The 21249-nt window shown below is 39.9% G+C and overlaps 1 protein-coding gene across 2 annotated transcripts in view; it reads right to left on the bottom strand.

Annotated features, from left to right (window-relative positions):
* CHD1 (chromodomain helicase DNA binding protein 1) overlaps nt 1-21249 on the bottom strand; it is a 330081-nt gene that overhangs the window by 29362 nt on the left and 279470 nt on the right. For both annotated transcript variants that reach the window (XM_029572713.1, XM_029572721.1), the window contains exons 31-35: nt 15059-15319; nt 14054-14194; nt 5649-5827; nt 4400-4496; nt 3930-3984 (exon numbers count right to left, since the gene is read on the bottom strand). In XM_029572713.1, coding sequence (XP_029428573.1) covers nt 3930-3984; nt 4400-4496; nt 5649-5827; nt 14054-14194; nt 15059-15319 — 733 coding nt within the window. The remainder of the gene's footprint in view (nt 1-3929; nt 3985-4399; nt 4497-5648; nt 5828-14053; nt 14195-15058; nt 15320-21249) is intronic.

Below are 21249 nucleotides of genomic sequence, written 5' to 3'. Positions count from 1 at the left end.
CCAAGGGTGGAACAGCCCAAAGTACTATCACTTCAGGAACAACCAAAACTTCTATTTAGATTCTCTTCACCAGGCTTATATAAGGCCAGTTCTCAGCTCAGTATTCTTGCCTACCATATGCTGGAGACAGGGAATAGTGGCAAGCTGTGGTCAGCATAAGACCCTATAAAGGGTGATGTCAGCAAACCTGTTGTTCTGTTTCCATCTGAAGGTAGGGGAGCATATGGACTGATCTGGTTTGATGAAGTGGAAAAAATGTTAACCCCGCAGAACAAGCGAACAGAATGCAAAGCTTCATTAACATAAAAAAATAAGCTCTCTATACTCTGACTTGGAGCAACCTATTTCCTTCATGAGTAAACAAGGATTTGACCTACAACCATCTAAATTAAATGCTAACCAATGGACATTATTGAATACTGCAAATTACAGTACAAAGCCCTAAGTTTCTCTACTTTGGCAAATTCAATTGGCAATATATCTTGTATATTTAAACTTATACAGGATAATGGCAAGTATGTCCACAGCACCAATTAACACGTAAGAGATTATAACTAAAGAAGCAGGTCAGGTTAAGAATCTAACATGTCAATGCGTAGAGTACATCTGAAAACATGGCAAAGAACTCAGATAGGACCATTCAGGAAACATGCTCAGTCCAAACACTATATAAAATGAACTATGAACCATCTGGCTGCCTAGGTTCCAGTGGCCTTCCTGGACAGTACTCAGGCATCACCAACCTGCCAGCATTAACCCGGTTGTTTTCTGGGGTGTTGGTGCCTGATGATGCCAATCCAACTATCCTCTAACCCAGTGGTTCTCAACCTTTTTTCGGTCGGGACACACCTGATAGATAGTTGTCACATGCGTGACACACTGAACACATGACCGTCACGGGGCTAAATGTAAACATATACTTTGTATCTACGGGATCCACCCTGACCCCCCCAGAACTAGGCCATTCCCTTTCAATTTACCATGCAAAAAAGATTTCTGGTGTCATCTCAGTAACAGCAACATAAACATTCTCTCCTACCAGGTGCAATAGCCCTCCTTATGAAAAAACAATAATTTACCACCAATACATGTCCTATTGAGAAAACACAACAAATAATATTGATACAAATGCCTACATGCTAGTAAAATACTTCACATCGGTCACACACATAGAATCGACCTTCACCAAGTACAGAAAGACCACAAATTAAAAAATATGGAGACAAACTGGAATGGAGATCCAAAAAAGCTACTCTGCATGCAGTGCAAAACTGAAGAAATGGAAACAGAAATATAGCACCTAATAGACTCCCAGGATCTGCAATAATGTACACAAACTAATGCGCAAAAAGTTACATCTGCATTACGGAACTCATTCGAACAGTACCAACCCTATCTATGAAAAGACAACATTACAAACATTTAACCAGGCCCTAAACACCAATACACCGCCTATGAGGAAAACCAGAACAAGCCAAGCTGTTATAGATCCCTACACAGAAACTACAAGCTTGCAGAATACCTTTACCTGGGTCACACATGCAGAACACAGATAGACCATCACCAAATACAGAATAAAGTGACCATCAATTTAATGATTTTGTTTTCCCATTGTTGCACTGCATACACTCAGTCTGGCTTCTTGCTGTTTCCAATTCAGTTTTTGTCTCCACATTTCTATTTATACATTTCTCAAGTAATATAAAATAATAATTCTAAAACTAGAATAATAAATATAAAACAGCTGATAAATAGAATAATATCTGATCATTAAAAACTTACAAAATTATTAAAAAATTCCCTAAACACCAATAAAATATTTCAAACAGCAGACAAATCACATAATACCCAATAATTAAAATGGCAGTCAATCAAGAAAGATAAACTTAAAAAGCCACCTTTACTTACCCTCACTGGCAACTTTCCTACTCCTTTCCCTTGTAGGCCTTAGCACACACCAGAAGCAGCAGCAATGGCTGGTGAAGCTCTGTTCTGACGTTCCTCTTCCTTAGGGTCCATGACTTGTCTGTCTCACACACAGTGTCACATACACACCAGTCACCTCCCTAACCAATCTTTCTCTCTCACACACACACATACACACCAGTCACACCCCTGACTGATCTCATTCACTCATATACACCAGTCGCCTACCTTACCAATCTCTCTCTCACACACACACCAGTCACCTCCCTGAGCAGACTCTTGCTTTCACACATTTTTTTTTCTTAGGCACACAGTGTCAATCACACACATTCTCTCACATACTTACACACATGCAGGCACTCTCTGTCTCTCTCACTCACCCCCCACCCCACATGGCAGCTATTGCACAAAGCAGCTGGTATTCTGCTATTAAAGCAGTTGTGACAAGTTGAGAACTGCAGCAGGGGTGACTCCTCCGGCCCCGCAGCGGTAAGAAGGCAGCACTCAGCTGTTTGTCTGTGTTGTGATCATCGCAGCACAGAGCAGTCAGCTGAGAATGTGGCCGCGGGGATTTCCTGCCATGTGGCTATTTGGGAAATCCGTCGAGTAGCCATGATGTGCAAGGGCTGCGGGAGTCAGTGACCGTCTCTCTATGTGCGCCATTGTTGGTTGCACGGGTGAGTGACTGGCGAAGAGCAGAAAGGCCGCGATTCTAGCTACAGGAGCCAGGGGAAGTTCACGTGGTACGGAGGGTGCAGGGTGCAGGAGCCAGTTGATCGCAGCCTGAAGAGAGGCAGGAAGTGTTCCCGAGGGGAAGGGCTGGAGCGGACATGAGTTTCTGAGCCTAGTGCTACTACGATGAGGGAGGAGAACTGCAGAAAGCATTGGGGGGGCTTACGATTTAGGCCCTAAACCTGCTGACATCAGCGGGACCATATAAAAAAAAAAAAAAAAAAAGTTAAACGCCGCAGACCCGAGGCAGCTAATCGACGGATTTCTCAATCAGCTGCGCGGCAGGAAATTGCCACGACCACATTCTCAGCTGACTGTACTGCGTCGCGATGATCGCAGCACAGACAAACAGCTGATTGCTACCTTTTACCGTGGGGGGGAGACTTGGGACATTAATTTGACAGCGGCAGCATGGCTCTTTCTTCTTCCTGCGAGCCTGGTAAATATAATTTCCTCTTCCGGGCCGCAGGGGCGGGACAAAGCCCGCCCTGCCATGCTGCTGGCTTCCACAAACACTGCTGCCGTTCCACTCTGAGCTTGAAAGTGCCGATAGCACGGGCAGGAACAGCAGCAGTGTTAGTTGAAGAACTGTGCGCGTCTCTCTGGGGCGAGTAGAGGGAGGGAAGAGCGGGAGACCAGGAAGTGCGCGACACACCTGCCGGTGCTTGGCGACACACTGGTGTGCCGCGACACACCGGTTGAGAACCGCTGCTCTAACCTGTGGTGTCGCTCAATTGTATTTCTTTTACTCTAACCTTGTTTTCTCCTTATTACAACTTTGCTCTCAAGGGACTGAAGGGTGAATAGTTTGCAAAACTGCAATCTCCCAGCCCTATTCCTACCACCAGTCCTGTATATCTGTCCTTAGTGTATTTGGATTCTATCTCAGTTCTGGTTTTCACCACCTCTGCTGGTAGGTTATTCCAGGCATCTACCACCATCTAAGTAAAGAAATATTTTCTGTTTTCTCTGAACCTTCTTCCCTCTAACTTCATATCATGACCCCTCGTCCTTGAAATATAGTATAAAAACAGAAGAGGCAAAAACATATTTCTTTAACCAAAATCATCTTGGGCTTCTGGTTTGGAGAAGCAATCTCAAGAAAGAACAATCCCCTACAATTTGTCTGCATAGTCAGCATGCTCCTATGTATTTCATTATACCAATTATAATCACCAGATATCAAGAGATCATGATCTGAATACAAGATGGGTCACATATTTCTTAAAGAAACCTACTATGCAAATATTTTTATTACATGAATATCTTACCTGAATTTCTAATGATATGAGTGTTGACACTGCTGCCAATATTCTGGTCATTGTGCTATTCAAGAATAAAAAAATGTACATATATTGGTCATAATAACAGTTATGAAACAGAGTTAACAAATATACAAGAAACATTTAACATTTAAATACACAAGTGACAAATCTTTGTAAAATCTCCCAATTGTTTTCTTAAACAATTACATTTACTTGTCAGATTACAGCATGCTAAATATTTAATCCTTTAGAGGTCAATATTCAAAGTCATTTATCCAGATAACTCACTAGTTATCTGGCTAAATGCAAGTTTAAATATTACTCTTGCTTATCCTGCTAAAAGGTAGCAGAATAAGCCATTATCCAGTTAAGATTTAGTCTATATTTAGCTGGACAAGTTATTTGTTCTAGACTTTTGAATTTTGGCCTCTTAGCTATTAGCTTGATTTAATTCTAAAGAAAATTATTTTCATTACCTGAGTTTCTTGACGCTTTTTGATTGCATGTTTGTACAGTTTGTGTAGCTTTCTTGCATCAAATTCTGTGAATTTTGACACAAAAATCCACAGATTTCTAAGAGAAAAAGTACTGATTAAGCATACCCTTCTGGCACATTTTCAAGACTTCCGAAAGTACAACTAGACACATAATAAACTGATATTATATATAGATAGATTTCATTACAAGGAACAAAAAGTAGTGATGGACAGACATCTGATGGACTTTAAGTGTGTTTTAAATGGAAGAGAACTTTTCTCCCTTGGCTGGACACTATGGAGGCCATTTTCATAGGAGTTACCCATTTAAATGTAACCATACTTTCATAGCAATTTTCAAAAGCCCATTTACATGCTTAAAGTGCACTTATGCATATAAAACCAATTAATTCAATGGCATATATTGTAGCAATTTTCAAAAGCCCACTTACATGCGTAAAGTGAATTTTAAGCATGTAAATCCTTTTGAAAATTATCCCCAATGTGTTTAAAAAAGCATAAAACTAATAATGATACTCTCAAATTAACTTCTACATTAAAAATGTACAATTAAGCCAAATATAAAAATGGTCAATGACTAAAAGGAAATTACATACAGCACTGAGGTTTTTTTTAAATGTATTTATGCAGTTATTATCATAATACATTAAGCATATCACCTGACAAAATAATCTAGCAAACACTATAGGACTACCATTAATAGTTACAGGACAACTTCTGAAACCTTTTCTTGTGAATCTCCTTTTTGTGGGCTGTGGGTTATATTTTGATTTATATGATAATTGATTCCATACTACTAATTTTTAATCTAACAAAACTCAAAAATTCAAATCATTTAACATTTCATTGCAAGATTTGCAGTATCAGTTGTGTTCTCAATATATACAAATCATTGCAGTATAGATTTACATTCTTCCCAATAGTTATAAACATCTAACACAAAAGATAAGTCGCCACCAGGTGGTTTAATAAAAAACTACATTATACAAAATGCCTACTGAAGATGATCAGAAGTAATAAAATCATGTTTATGTAATCACTGTACAGACATACAAATCTTTCTTTAGGAGTACCGGGTCATTTGTTTTCTTCCCTTCTTTAAATGTTGCTTGTAAAGTCTTAGGATACACCAAGAGACGTGGAAGTTGTCAGAAACGAGCCACAATTGCTATTCCAGGACCACGTCTCTATCTAGTATATCACCTGTGAAAAAAGTTTCACTACTTACTTTCTCCACTGTTTAATTTGTTCAGGATTGGAGTATTCTTTTAAACACTCTGTGATGTGATCTCCAATTTTGATCAAGCACTGTCGAGTGTGCTCCAGCTGTTCCCTCTCTGAAAGTCCCTTTTCTGGTCTATCCAGTTGTTTCAGTGCTGCTTTGACAGGCCTCATTCTCTCTTTGCACTGTAAAATGAGGAAAAATAATTTAAGAAGGATGAAGTATAAACCGTAAACCACCTTTGCTGTGATATTTACACAGGCTGGGGCAGCACTATTCTAAGCCAAAGGAAATACCAGATCTCTCTTTGCAGCTCTTAAAAGCATACTTTCTGGAAGTTTCCTTTGGAAAAGTAATAAAACAGACTAAAAGCAATTCACAGCTAGTGCCTTTACATGTTTTTTTACATGTACTAAAAGCATTTCCCCATAGACACATAATAGAAGAAAACCTTTAATACACAGGCCCCTAATTCAAGAATATCTCTTACCTCTACAAAAACGAAATTTGACACAAATAGAAAAGTCTTTACTACAGGGAGAGAGAAAGAAGAACCAGTAATACATTTGTTTCTATACTGGTCCAGTTTAAGGGGGGGGGGGGGGGGGAACAAACAGAGTTCCTGCTGAAGTAACTTAAGATAACTAAATATCCAGTAGACATGCTATTTCATTGTATGTTTTTTCATACCACAGATGAACAACTCTGAGTCTATACAAAAGCACAGAAATGACAAGTTTAGAAAGCCCCGCATAAGTGTGTCTGTCCCACCATGAATGTGTGCCGATCCTAGAGTAACTCATTTTTTGGCACTGATGGACAACTCTTGAAGCATCTGAATTGGCCACTGATGATCGTCCAAACAGACTTCCTTCTTAGAGACAATTCGACCATGGCTCATTATGCTTGGCATCAACATCTAACCTAGATGCTCAATGATGGACTCAAGATGCTCTGTTGCACAGGGGGATACAGCAGTAGGCAGGTCATTTGACACTTCAAGTAGAATTGAACCAGTTGACACACACTGCCTGACACTTTTCATGTATTGAGTGATTGCCTCTGCTATTTTTCTCCAAAGTTCCTCTTTGAGGATTGACAATCTGAAGAAGCATTGGGGCTTAAAAGACTGACTTTCTTTTAGGTGTCTTGAGATGATCCAAAATCTCAAATCTGGACCTCTGGAGATCATGGCAGTGAGGATGCTGGATGGGAGGTAGAGTTCTCCATGTGCTTAGAGAGCAGGAGAGAACATGGTAGCAACTCCTAACTCTCATAGCCATACATCAAAAATATCAGTACTGATATAACCTCTCCGATTATCCCTTGGCAACATTTCTCTTTGGCTCTTTGCTTCAGCGTTCATAACTGGAATGACGAGACCTGTCTCGTATTCGGGGCCAATCCATAGGATTCAGTGTGAAGGAGCTGATGCCTTCTTAGGCACATCTGAGCCTCCATAGTGCTTCTGCTTCTTCACAATTTTAAGGTGAGACAGGAGTTTCATCTTTCAGATCTAAATGGCCCTTGGTAATATCCAGCTTCAGATACTATAGTGAGCAATAACATGATCATAATTCATATGTTGATAACAGGACTTGCAATAATCTGTGATGGATATCATCTGTGTGCAGCCTGGACATAACTTGTACAGAACATGTTGCATGGACAGCCTTCAAGAATGTTGTTAGTAACTTTCTAGGCAACTATAAGGCAGCAGACTATGTCGAACAGGTTGAAAATGTGCTTCAGGCATACAAACTGATGAAGTGCAACATGTCATTGCATGTTTTCTTCATTCTCACTTGGACTTCTTCATTCCCACTTGGACTTCTTCCCAGACAACCTTGGCGCAATGAGTGACTAACATGGTGAAAGGTTTCATCAAGACATTGTCAAAATGGAGAAACGGTATCAAGGCAAATGGAACCCCTCCATGCTGGGTGTCTATTGTTGGACTCTCATCTGCGAAGCGTCGGACAGTGATTACAAATGAAAATCTGCGGCAAAACATTTTTAGTTTTGTTTTCTAGTGCCAACATTGCCATTATAGCTTATGCCGCTACAGACAAGTAACAATGCTTAATGTATATCACACTTTTCTGGCAAACGATACGTGATACAGACATAATAAATGCATATTTGTGTTCAGCTTGTTAAAATCTACCTGTTTCACTGAAGGTTGTGGAGGAAACAAAATGTTCTCAGAAATTTGTTTACCAGTGTAATCAAACCTCCAACCCTAGATCTAGGAATCACTAATATTACTCCCTCAGATCAAGTACGTGACTTGGGAATTCAGATTGATGAAAACTTCACTATGAAAAAGCATATAAGCAAATTAATCAAAACAGGGTACTCCAAACTAAGAATATTATATCGACTGAAACCTTTGTTAACATTTCTAGCTAACGTACTATCTTACAAACCCTAATATTTTCAGACTTGGACTACTGCAACTCTCTTCTACTAGGCCTAACATCGAGTCTACTAAAGCCACTACAGCTACTTCAAAATGCCTCTGCAAGACTCTTACTAGGAGCAAGGAAATTTGAACACATTGCCCCCTTGCTGATTGAACTGCACTGGCTTTCAATACAATCCAGAATTCACTATAAAGTTTTATCTCTAATATTCAATGATCATCAACACCATTAACCACAGAGAGACCTAAGATCACAAAACAAAGGACTGCTTATCGTACCTTCAACTTGGGAAAACATACCTAACGCAAATAAGAGATCAAATGTTTTCAACAGAAGGCCACAAGTCATGGAACTCCCCTTCCAGAATCAATACATCAAATAACAGAAAGAACTTCGAGTGTGAACTGAAAACATGGCTCTTCAGAAAAGCATACGATTTAACATAAAAGACCAATAACAACTACATCAGTACCAGAGATGTTAATGGAGGGAACAATAAGCAATGAATGATGTGATGTAAACTAATGTTAATAGAGCGAGCAATAAGTAATGAATAATGTGATGCATATTGATGTTATTGGAGTGAGCAATAATAATGAATGATCTTGTATTCCTGTTAAGTCGACCATGAATACGCACAAATATGAACTAAAATAGAAAATGCATAAATATGAACTAGAATATACAATAACTAGTGTAACTTCCTAAAATACTTATGATTTTGAGCGAGAATATGTTTACATTGCAGTGTTGAACTAGAAGGTGAACGCTAACTCACAATGTGTGATCATTGACCATGAATATGTTTATGTATGCGGTTCTTGTGATCTACATTTGGAATGATGGCATATAAAACGCCTAAATAAATTTAAAAAAAAAAAAAAATTTCATCTGTCATTTGGACGCCCAATCTTGCAGTCTTGGAAGGTCCTTTTGCAATTTATCACAATCTGCATGTGATTTAACTACTCTGAATAATTTTTTGTCATCTGCAAATTTGAACATAAGAACATAAGAAAAAGCCATACTGGGTCAGACCAAGGGTCTATCAAGCCCAGCATCCTGTTTCCAACAGTGGCCAATCCAGGCCATAAGAACCTGGCAAGTACCCAAAAATTAAGTCAATTCCATGTTACCATTGCTAATGACAGTGGCTATTCTCTAAGTGAACTTAATAGCAGGTATTGGACTTCTCCTCCAAGAACTTATTCAATCCTTTTTTAAACACAGCTATACTAACTGCACTAACCACACCCTCTGGCAACAAATTCCAGAGTTTAATTGTGCGTTGAGTAAAAAAGAACTTTCTCCAATTAGTTTTAAATGTGCCCCAGACTAACTTCATGGAGTGCCCCCCTAGTCTTTCTACTATCCGAAATAGTAAATAACCGATTCACATCTACCCGTTCTAGACCTCTCATGATTTTAAACATCTCTATCATATCCCCACTCAGCCGTCTCTTCTCCAAGCTGAAAAGTCCTAACCTCTTTAGTCTTTCCTCATAGGGGAGCTGTTCCATTCCCCTTATTATTTTGGTCGCCCTTCTCTGTACCTTCTCCATCGCAATTATATCTTTTTTGAGATGCAGCGACCAGAATTGTACACAGTATTCAAGGTACAGTCTCACCATGGAGCGATACAGAGGCATTATGATATTTTCCATTTTATTCACCATTCCCTTTCTAATAATTCCCAACATTCTGTTTGCTTTTTTGACTGCCGCAGCACACTGAACAGACGATTTCAATGTGTTATCCACTATGACGCCTAGATCTCTTTCTTGGGTTGTAGCACCTAATATGGAACCCAACATTGTGTAATTATAGCATGGGTTATTTTTTCCTATATGCATCACCTTGCACTTATCCACATTAAATTTCATCTGCCATTGGTTGCCAAATTTTCCAGTCTCACAAGGTCTTCCTGCAATTTATCACAATCTGCTTGTGATTTAACTACTCTGAACAATTTTGTGTCATCTGAAAATTTGATTACCTCACTCTGTTGGATCCTTCTTCCAATTTTTGAATGAAGATCTTTTGGCTAAAATAGCTTCTTTCACCTCCCCTTTTAACCATGCCGGTAATCACCTCATTTGTAATATATCTTTCCAGATCATTTATAAATATATTGAAAAGCACCAGTCCAAGTACAGATCCCTGAAGCACTTCACTGTTTACCTTTTTCCACTGTGAAAACTGACCATTTAATCCTACTCTCTGTTTCCTGTCTTTTAACCAGTTTGCAATCCACAAAAGGACATCGCTCCTATCCCATGACTTTTTAGTTTTCTTAGAAGCCTTTTACAAGGGACTTTATCAAATGTCTTCTGGAAAAAGGTAAACAGTGGAGTGCCTCAGGGATCTGTACCTGGATCAATGCATGTAAATATATTTATAAATTATCTGGAAAGGGGTATGAAGAGCGAGGTGATAAAATTTGCAGATGACATAAAATTGTGGATTGTAGTAAAATGCAGGAGGACCTTGTGAGACTGGAAGATTGGGCATCCATATTTCAAATGAAATATGTGGAGAAGTGCAAGGTGATTGATATAGGGAAAAATAACCCATGCTGTAGTTCCATGATGTTAGGTTCCATATTAGGAGTTACGACACAGGAAAAAGATGTGGGTGTCATAGTCGATAATACACTGAACTTGTTGGCTCAGTGTGCTATGGCGGTCAAAAAAGCAAACAGAATGTTAGGAATTTTAGGAAGGGAATGACAAATAAAACGGATGTTGTCATAATGGCTCTGTATCGCTCCACGGTAAGACTATATCTTGAACACTGTGCACAATTCTGGTTGCCACATCTGAAAAAAAATATAGTTGCATTGGAGAAAGCACAGATACGGGCAACCAAATTGATAAAGGGCACGAACGGCTCCCCCATGAGGAAAGGCTATAGTGGTTAGAGCTGTTCAGCTATCTCTGACCTAGTTTTGTCTGACCCAGTATGGCATATCTTATGTTCTTATTATAAGAGGGCTATTTATGTTGTGACATATACTGTATACTGCCAGGCTTTCCGACATGCTAACACCACAGTATTTTTTAAAAATGTAGGTGGTAACTCTCAGCCTTTAACTTGTAACATGTTCATTAGAGAAATTGGAAATACCCAGGTCTGTAAGAAATCATATGGCTAGAGGATATGCGACTCAAAAATCCAATCCTTAATATGTCTCTGTAAACATGCTACATTATATTCTTGCATATTTGGACAATGCAAACCTCCTTGGAATATGGGTTGAATCATGGAATTCAATGCGGCTCAAGGCCTTTGGTTTGCCTCACAAAAACTAAAGTCTTAGAAAATAATTTAACTCTCCAGTCTTTCTTTTAGTTAACTATATAGGTAACATCTGCAACATGTAAAGCCATTTAGGTTCAGGTCAGCACAAGAGCCTATATAGGCTGACAACAGTAAGCCTGTTAGTCTCTGTCTTCATCTGTTGATTGGAAGGCATAAATCCATGCTTCTGGCCTCATGTGTTTGGATGAAGAGGAAAGGAAGGACTTATAGGGTCATTTAACAGAATGATTTATGTTGTTAACGCACACAATAATGCCATAATGCATGAGATAGTTATCGCAACACGCTGGCGTGAATGCAAATTTTTCAAATTTTTTCAAAGGGGCAGAATTGGGAACTGTTTTGGGTGGGATCAATGAAAATGAGGGCACTATCGCACATGTTTAACGCCGGAAATAACTACACCTTTTTTCCTGGCATTAAGCTGTGTAAGATATAGTTGCGATGGAGAAGGTACAGAGAAGGGCAACCAAAATGATAAAGGGGATGGAACAGCTCCCCTATGAGGAAAGGCTGAAGAGGTTAGGGCTGTTCAGCTTGGAGAAGAGACGGCTGAGGGGGATATGATAGAGGTCTTTAAGATCATGAGAGGTCTTGAACGAGTAGATGTGACTCGGTTATTTATACTTTCGAATAATAGAAGGACTAGGGGGCATTCCATGAAGTTAGCAAGTAGCACATTTAAGATTAATCGGAGAAAATTCTTTTTCACTCAACGCACAATAAAGCTCTGGAATTCGTTGCCAGAGGATGTGGTTAGTGAAGTTAGTGTAGCTGGGTTCAAAAAAGGTTTGGATAAGTTCTTGGAGGAGAAGTCCATTAACGGCTATTAATCAAGTTTACTTAGGGAATAGCCACTGCTATTAATTGCATCAGTAGCTTGGGAACTTCTTAGTGTTTGGGTAATTGCCAGGTTCTTGTGGCCTGGTTTGGCTTCTGTTGGAAACAGGATGCTGGGCTTGATGGACCCTTGGTCTGACCCAGCATGGCAATTTCTTATGTTCTTATGCCCGAAACACGATTTGCGATAAATATCACAAATTCTGTTTTGGACATTTTTGGGCATGGGGAGAGGGGAGAGGGGATAGGGGATGGGGAAGGGTAGAAAGAGAGGGTGAGGAAGGGGGAGAGGGAGAGGAAAGGGGAGAGATAAGGGGAAAGGTAGAGTGGAGTCAAAAGAAAGAGAGAGAGAGAGAAAGAGCCTCTCGGGTGGCACACATAGTAGTCAACTATTTATACTATTATAGAAGGGCCAGCTAGTAACTCGATTTGGTGGTGGTAGTGGGTTTTGGGGCCAGTTTTACTTGCAGAGTGAAACATACGAACAGCACAGTAGCCGTCGGTGAAGATTTGACATGATTTGGAGTGAGGAAAGTCACATAAAGATGAGATTTTTACAAAGTTCTTGCGCCCTAGCTTAATGGACTCTCTACCAAGGTACTATCAAGCTAGGGCGAGAGAACACTGACGTAATCTCATCTTTGTCTGACTTTCCTAACTCCAAATCACGTCAAATCTTCACTGAGATCTATTGTGCTGTTTGTACGTCTCATTCTGCATGTAAAACTGGCCCCCAAACCTTACACCACCACCAAATCCTCACCTCGAGTTACAAGCTGATCCTCCTATAGTGATATGAAAGCCTTATAAAGAGTCTCTCTCTCGGAGTATTTTTCTTATCGCAGGCATTATTCGTGGAACAATTATCACATTTTGATAAATCTAGTTGCTAAGGCCTAGATTTATCAAAATGCGATAATGTTCCTTAGGCTGATTCAGTGAGCTGTCCTATAAAGATCAGCAAGTAATCTGTTGAATTAAAGTATGGTATGAAAAGCATGGTCTAGTTTACGGCATGCAAACTTTCTGAAAATGAAATGATAAAAAAAAGTGGCAAGGTGCTAGTAAGGACTGAAGGGATAGGCAAAAGCCTTTCTGTATGTTACACATGATCAGTCTGTGACTGGACCTCCTTCCTTGCTCTAATCTTCAACACCCCAACACAATCCCATTTGTGGTACTCTGCGGTCTTTCCTGCAACTGCTATCATCAGGGACTTGCTGCTAGCATCGTCAGACTAGTAAACATTCTCCAAGAATAAACACAACATACTGACTCTACCTCAGGATCTATGAGTATCACTGGCTGACTCCTTAGTTGCTGAGTTGTTCAATAAGAGGAGCACTGCTAATGGCTATCACTTATTGACAAGCTTTGAAAAAATATGAGTTCTATTGGCCACAATATATATAATTCAGCTCTCCTTATTCATTTTCACACTGTCACTATTAATACAAAAGCAACTGTAAGTGGTTCACTCAACTACAGATTTCATAACTTAAGTAACTATCAGCCTCTCTCATCTCCTAGTCACTTAATGCTTTCAGTTAAAGCAGGTACACAGGATATTTTTGTTCGATAGAATGCTGATGACATAAATGTTTACAAATTTACTTGTATCTTTTTTTTCCATTTTCCAATAAATTGGTTTATATTAGCAATAATTGTGGTCAATTTTAGTCTAATAAAAACCACAGAGCTTTAAATGTCAGCGGGAAAACTCCCTAGCAGTTCATATTGTACCAGTAAAGGACCACAGTATTGGCCTTTTCCCTTACCTTTTATAACAACAAAATATATGTAACAAAATTGCAGGTAAATTACCACACTGAATGTCTTCTGATCAAGCTCTTCTGATTCCTCTGAGATGGGAAGTGGATCACTACTTGCAGTAATATGAACAGGAGTTTCTGCTGCTATGGATTTCCTAGTTTTTTCCTTATTATCAGATTTGACTTCATTTGTCTGCAAAAGAAAAATAAAACAGTTGACAATATATAAAAAGTAGGTCAATAAAGGAATAACATTTCCAACACATAGCAGCTCCTGTTGCCAATTACAGCATCAGAACTACAGCTAATAATTAAAGTGATTACCTCTGAGCAACAGTGTTCATAAAAAATGGGAGAGGCTGAACAATGTGAAATAAAGCAAAGTTGCTTACCTGTATCAGGTGTTTTCTGAAGACAGCAGTTCATCAGTTATACACATGGCACATGGGTGATATCTGACACTGACAAAGAGATGTTTTCCAGACTTTTCTAGGAAATTCTTGGGAGACTCCTTTGGGCATGTGCAATAGTTGCCATACTCTAACAATCATTCAATGTGCCTCAGTTCTGTAATTAAGCTAATGAGCTCAGAAGGGATAAGGATGGATTGTGTGATTGGTGAACTGCTATATTCAAAGCACTGTTGCAGTTAAGTAAATTTACTTTCTCTGAAGACAAGCAGTTCACCGTACTTACACACATGAAATTCTTTAGGTAAGGGTTGTCTTAAAAAATGAAAATAGCAAAACTGCTAAGAGAGCAGCACAACTCTTTTTGGCAGGTTAGAACTCTTTCTACTTATTTTTAAATATGAAGACAATCCTAATTTATAAAAATTGGGCCCTAAGGGGAATGGAGTTGGGTTATAACCCTCAGAGACCCTAAAAAATGGATTGGCCAACTGTAATATTGTTCTGGAAAAAAGTCTGTGTCAGTGCCATCGGATGGCATTACCCCTGTGTAAGAATACAGTGAACTCACCGTCTTTGTTGAAATTAGAATACACAGTAATTTATAGTTTATGCAATCTTTAATTGAAATGTACTTGCATAATCACCTTCTCCTCCTTGCTCTCTCTCTGCCCAAGCTCTTTTACTCTATTTTCTCTCTTTTCTTTTGCTTCTTTCTCTTTCACATTCTTTCTATCCTCCCTTTCTTTTTTTTCTTTTTTCAGTTCTTTTTTTTCTTTTTCCTTTGTCTCTTTCTTTTCTTCAGGCTCTTTCTTTGCACCCAATTCTGGCTCTGTTCTTTCTTCATTTTCATTTTCGTTTTCTACTTTTATTTTTTTATTAAGAAGTTTAACTGATGTGACCTCTTCCTAAAATACAAGAAGCACAATTATTACATGACATATCTAGCTCTATTTCCAAAGAGCAGATGTCTTAAATGTCTATTATGAATCGGCAACATTAAAAATATGCAACAATTTCCCTTCATCAGTGTTTGTTTAGAATTATTTAACCTCTCTTCTATAACCAAAAAAGCAGTGGCTGGGATTATATAAATTTGTAAGAGTAACATGATGACTGAAGACAGGACCTTAGTCATTCCTAAGGCTTGCACCTTGAAACATTTGTTAGTCTTCGATCAGCAAATAAAGCACTCTTAACCATCCCTTCAGTTAAAACAGCAAGACTAACCCAAGTGAGGGAAAGGGCCTTATCATTAGCAGGACCCACAATTTGGAACACAATGCCTCCAGAGATCAGATTACAAAGTGATCTCAAGGCATTTAAGAAAAGTTTAAAAACATGGCTTTTTAAACAGGCATTTTACAAGGAGACGGGAGAATAGAAATTATTCAGGAATAAGCAGATAAGCACCGACACATAGTACTTAGGACGATACAGTAGAGTAGTCTATGAACCCCACATCACAACTAGCATATTGATAACACTATGTATGATAAATTTACCCGTAAAAGTACTTTCAGTATACTCGGTCATGACCCACTTCTCTAAAAATTATTTTGTCTAATGATATATTGTAACCAAACCTTTGACAGCACCTGTTAGAATGTACTATAGTACACTTTACCTACATTAAATATGTGCCTACATGTAAACCGTTGTGATGGTATATAACAGCGACGGTATAGAAAACATTCTAAATAAATAAATAAATAAATAAATAAATAAATAAATAGACAGTCATAGAAATTATGCAGAGCATTGCCATGCTTTATCACAGCCCTAAATCTGCAATTCTAGCTAATGGGCAATTCTCTGAAGATTTCCGATTGTTCAGGGGCACTCGCCAAGGATGCTCATTGTCACCATTATTATATATATTGTCCATAGATCCCTTGCTCCGTAAGATTGAGGCAGACCCCCAGGTTCACAGGTATGCGGAGGGAAGGCAAGTTTTTAAGGTATTTGCTTTTGCAGACGACATTTTGGTTTTTTTGGCCAGTCCCCAAGTCTCACTGCAGAGGGTGCTCCTCCATCAGATGCAGTTTGGCTCCTTTGCTGGTCTAAAAATTAACACTGATAAATCTGAAGCTATGGCTATGGGAACCTTACATCCATCTACTTAGGAAGGGACATTCCCGTTAAAGTGGGTGGATTCCAAGATGAGATACTTAGGGGTATGCCTCACTAAGGATGTGACAGCGAGGCATAGAGTCAATATAGAGCCTCTACTTAAAAATATGAAACACAAGTTGTGGACCTGGACCACGCTACCATTACTGGTGACAGGAAACATTTTTCTGTTAAAGATTATGGAACTTCCCCGCTGGCTTTATGTGTTACAGCAGATACCACTGTGGATGACAAAAGCGGAGATTACCCGGGTACACCAAATAGCGCGGGCCTATATCTGGGGCCCCCCACAAGGTGAGACTACCCCTCTCTACTTTAATGCACCCTAGGTCACAAGGTGGCTTCACCTGCCCAAATTAGGAGGGATTACAACCTGACTTGTACCCTCAGACATGTATATGATTGGGTGAATGGAACCAGTATTTGTATTCCTTACCAATTTCTATGTGAATGGCTCACTCCGTACAGACCTGGTAATCTTATGCAGTTTCCCAGGTCTAGAGTTCCTGGCCAATATCAAAAGAGCCTGCTTTTAAGATCTGGGAGAGGGGCGTGGTGATTTTTGTGCATGGTTAAACTTGGCATGACTGGTGCTATTACTCCTTACTTGACTTTCTTAGGAAATCCCCAGTTTCCAGGGGGTTTGGCCTCTCCAGTTTTTAAGACATGGTGTTCCTTGTGCCTGGAAAGTATACAGCACTTTCTGAAGCCTGGCTCTTATATGATCAAGAGTTTCCAGGACTTGAAAGCCCAGTATGGGCTGGCCTCCAACGATTTTTATGGGTACTTACAAGCGCCATTATATACAAACTATACTGCGAGGCAGGACAGATTCCCACACAGTAAGGGAGCTACAGACTTTTTTCCTGCCTTCCGGTCGTAAATCCAATTCTAGCGCCTCTTTTTCCAAACTTCTTGGGAGTATACCAAACCAAGCTGTGGTGACAGATATACAGCACAAGTGTGAGCATAGGGCACAACTGTCTTTGACCAAAGCAGAAATTGTTACTATTTTAAAAGACTGTTACGTCTATTCTGAAAATGTTAGCCTGCGGGAAGTGGGGTATAAAGTCTTTCATTGTATGTCCATGCCTCGAACTTGGATGTATGCCGCGGAATTAAGTGACTCAGATAGGTGTTTGAAATGTCAACGAGAGAAAGGCTCTCTCTCTTCCATTGCCTATGGAAATGCAATGTGATATCTCAGTTCTGGAGTGACATATTGCTAGATCTAGGGCGAATTCTAGCTATAACCATTCCAAAGGACCCCAAGGTACAGCTTTGGAGCCTCTTACAGAGCCCGATAAGTTTTTCTGGGCAAAGCGTTATTGACGGGTCTACAAACTATTATGGCGGATTGGATTTCAGTTGATAAACCACAAAAGACCCATTGGAAGAACTACTTAACTACGCTACTGCAGTTTGAATATATGACAGTGGAAAGCAAGTCCACTAAAGCACAAAGCTTATGTGAGGCGATCTGGAAGAGATATTGGTTGCCGCTACCACATTCCATGAGAGACTCAATTACACAACTTACCACGGCCACTTATCAGGAAGCTTCTCGGCGAACACTGGTTTGAGGTATTACTCCGCTAAGACGGGGGTGGGGGGGGGGTGGGAGGGATGACAGATTTGTTGACGCACTGAATTTGAAATTGATTTCACTTTCATTGTTTCTGTAAAATCTTTCTGCTGGTTGTACATTTAATGAAAATTTAATAAAGAAATGAAAAAAAAAAAAAAAAAAAAGGTGAGGTGAAAGAGGCTACTTTAGTCAAAAAAATTGGAAGAAGGATCCATCAGAAGAAAATCGGATAAAGCATAAGCACTGGCAAGTTAAATGTAAGATATTGATAAGACAGGCTAGGAAAGAATTTGAAAAGAAGGTCGCCACAGAGGCAAAAACTCACAATAAAACTATTTTAAAATATATCTGAAGCAGAAAGCCTGCGAGAGAGTTGGTTGGATTGTTGGATGATCAAAGGGTTAAAGGGGAACTTAGAAAAGATAAGACTATCGTGGAAAGATTAAACAATTTCTTTGCTTCACTTTTTACTGAAGAGGATGTTGGAGAGATACCCGTTCCAAAGAAGGTTTTCATAGATGATGATTCAGATCAACTGAACCAAATCATGGTGAACATGGAAGATGTGGTACGCCTGTGACAAACTGAAGAGCAATAAATCACCTGGACCGGATAGTATACACTCCAGAGTTCTGAAAGAACTAAAAAATAAAATTTCAGACCTATTTCAATTAATTTGTAACATATCATTAAAATCAACCAATGTACCTGAAGATTGGAAGATGGCCAATGTAACCCCAATATTTAAAAGGGGCCCCAGGGGTGATCCGGGAAACTATAGACTGGTGAGTCTGATTTCAGTGCCGGGAAAAATCATGGAGACTTTTATAAAGAATAAAAAACAAAACATTTAGATAGAAATCGTTTGATGGGACTTAGCCAACATGGATTTACCCAAGGGAAGTCTTGCCTCACAAATCTTCTACATTTTTTTGAAGGGGTGAATAAACATGTGGATAAAGGTAAACTGATAGATGTGATGTATTTGGATTTTCAGAAGGCGTTCGACAAAGTCCCGCATGAGAGGCTGGTTAAAAGACAGGAAACAGAGAGTAAGATTAAATTGTCAGTTTTCACAGTGGAAAAAGATAAACAGTGGAGGGATCTGTACTTGAACCGGTGCTTTTTAATATCTGGAAAGGAGTACAATGAGTAAAGTGATTAAATTTGCGGATGACACAAAATTATGCAGAGTAGTTAAATCTCAAGTGGATTGTGATGAATTGCAGGAGGACCTTGCAAGACTGGGCTTCCAAATGGTAGATGAAATTTAATGGGGCCAAGTGCAAAGTGATGCATATAAGGAAACATAACCCTTGTTTTAGTTATACAATGTTAGGTTCTATCTTAGGAGTTACGACCCAGGAAAGAGATCTAGGCGTCATAGTGGATAATACATTGAAATTGTTGGCTCAGTATGCTGTGGCGATCAAAAAAGCAAAGACAATGTTAAGAATTATTAGGAAGGGAATGGCAAATAAAAGAGGATGTCATAATTCCTCTGTATCTCTCCATGGTGAGACCGCACCTTGAATACTGTGTGCAATTCTGGTCACCGCATCTCAAAAAAGATATAACTGCACTGGAGAAAGTGCAGAGAAGGGCAACCAAAATGATAAGGGGCATGGAACGGCTGCCCTATGAGGAAAGGCTAAGAAATTAGGACTGTTCAGTTTGGAGAAGAGGCAACTGAGGGGGATATGATAGAAGTCTACAAAATCATGAAAGGACATGAACAAGTTAATTAAATCGGTTATTTACTCTCTCAGATAATAGAAGGACCAAGGGGCACTCCATGAAGTTAGCAAGTTGCTCATTTAAAACAAATCAAAGAAAATTCTTTTTTACTCAGTGCACAGTCAATCTCTGGAATTCATTGCCAGAGGATGTGGTTACAGCAGTTAGCGTAACTGGGTTTAAAAAAGGTTTGGATAAGTTCCTAGAAGAAAAATCTATAAACTGCTATTATGATAGCAAGTGACTTACTCGAGGTCACAAAAAGTGGCAGTGGGATTTGAACCCTGGCTGAGAACCTATAAGTCTGAGGTTACTCTGGACCAATGATTTACATAAAACCTGAGCCTTCCCTTGACAAGAAAGTTCTCCGCCATGGATATGGTAATTTTGCCTGTTTTTTCTTTGATGCAAGATTTCAGCATGGATGATCACAGTTTTTGGGATCTCAGATGTCTGGGGTGAGAATGAGGGCTTTGCTGCTGAAGGGGACAAAGAGGCATCAAATACCTCCTGCATGGGCAGGTATGGAGTGGCAGTAAAGAGGATCTGAACAGTGGTCTAGTTAGCAGTGAATCGGCTCCGGCACAGAAATTAAGATGGACCCCCATAACCCCATGTTGTCCTGAAAACATGACAGTGTGCAATGCTGTCAATCTCCTTGGGGTCAGTTGTTGATTGGACAGGACACGGTAATGAATCAAAAGTGTTTCTTTCCTGCCTTTGATTCTGCAAATACACAGGTCGATACTGTAACCTGCGGTTGAATATTTCCCGTCTGTAACGTGCTGGGAGCGCACAATTCGGACGCGTAAGGCGATCCAGCGATACAGTCTCCAGTTTCACGCGTCCTTAGCGCTTCTTAAAACAGACGCATAACCCTTTCCGCACGCAGCATGTATATAATATGTAAATGAACGAATTAGCTGTATAATGAAGGAATTAGCTATTCCCCTCCGATACTGTAACGCGCGCCCCGACTATCGCTGCCATTTTGCCCCACGTTTAACCTGCTAACTTACCGCCTACCCCTACCTCTGCGTTAGAGGCAGGGGTAAGGGTAGGCTTTTCGCGCCCTGCTTCGGGAGGAGGGAAGAAGGGACTGGCAGTGTAAAGCGACGAAGCGACTCACCTTTTGTAGCACCTTCCGGACATCGGACGACCTCTCCTGCTGCTCGCGAAGATGGACACCTGCACGGCCGCTGAAGACGTGACGTCACGACGTTTGGTGTCACGGCATGTGACGTCACGTCTTCAGCGGCCGTGCAGGCGTCCTTCTTCGCGAGCAGCTGGAGGCAGGAGAGGTCGTCCGATGTCCGGAGGGGGCTGCAAAAGTAAGTCGCTTCGCGCTTTTCGCGCCCTGCTTCGGGAGGAGGGGAAGGG

Source organism: Rhinatrema bivittatum, chromosome 1 (assembly GCF_901001135.1).
Source record: "Rhinatrema bivittatum chromosome 1, aRhiBiv1.1, whole genome shotgun sequence".
NCBI classification, from domain to species: domain Eukaryota; kingdom Metazoa; phylum Chordata; class Amphibia; order Gymnophiona; family Rhinatrematidae; genus Rhinatrema; species Rhinatrema bivittatum.
The sequence above is the reverse complement of the archived record's forward strand: the minus strand, read 5'-3'. Positions and strand labels throughout refer to the sequence as shown.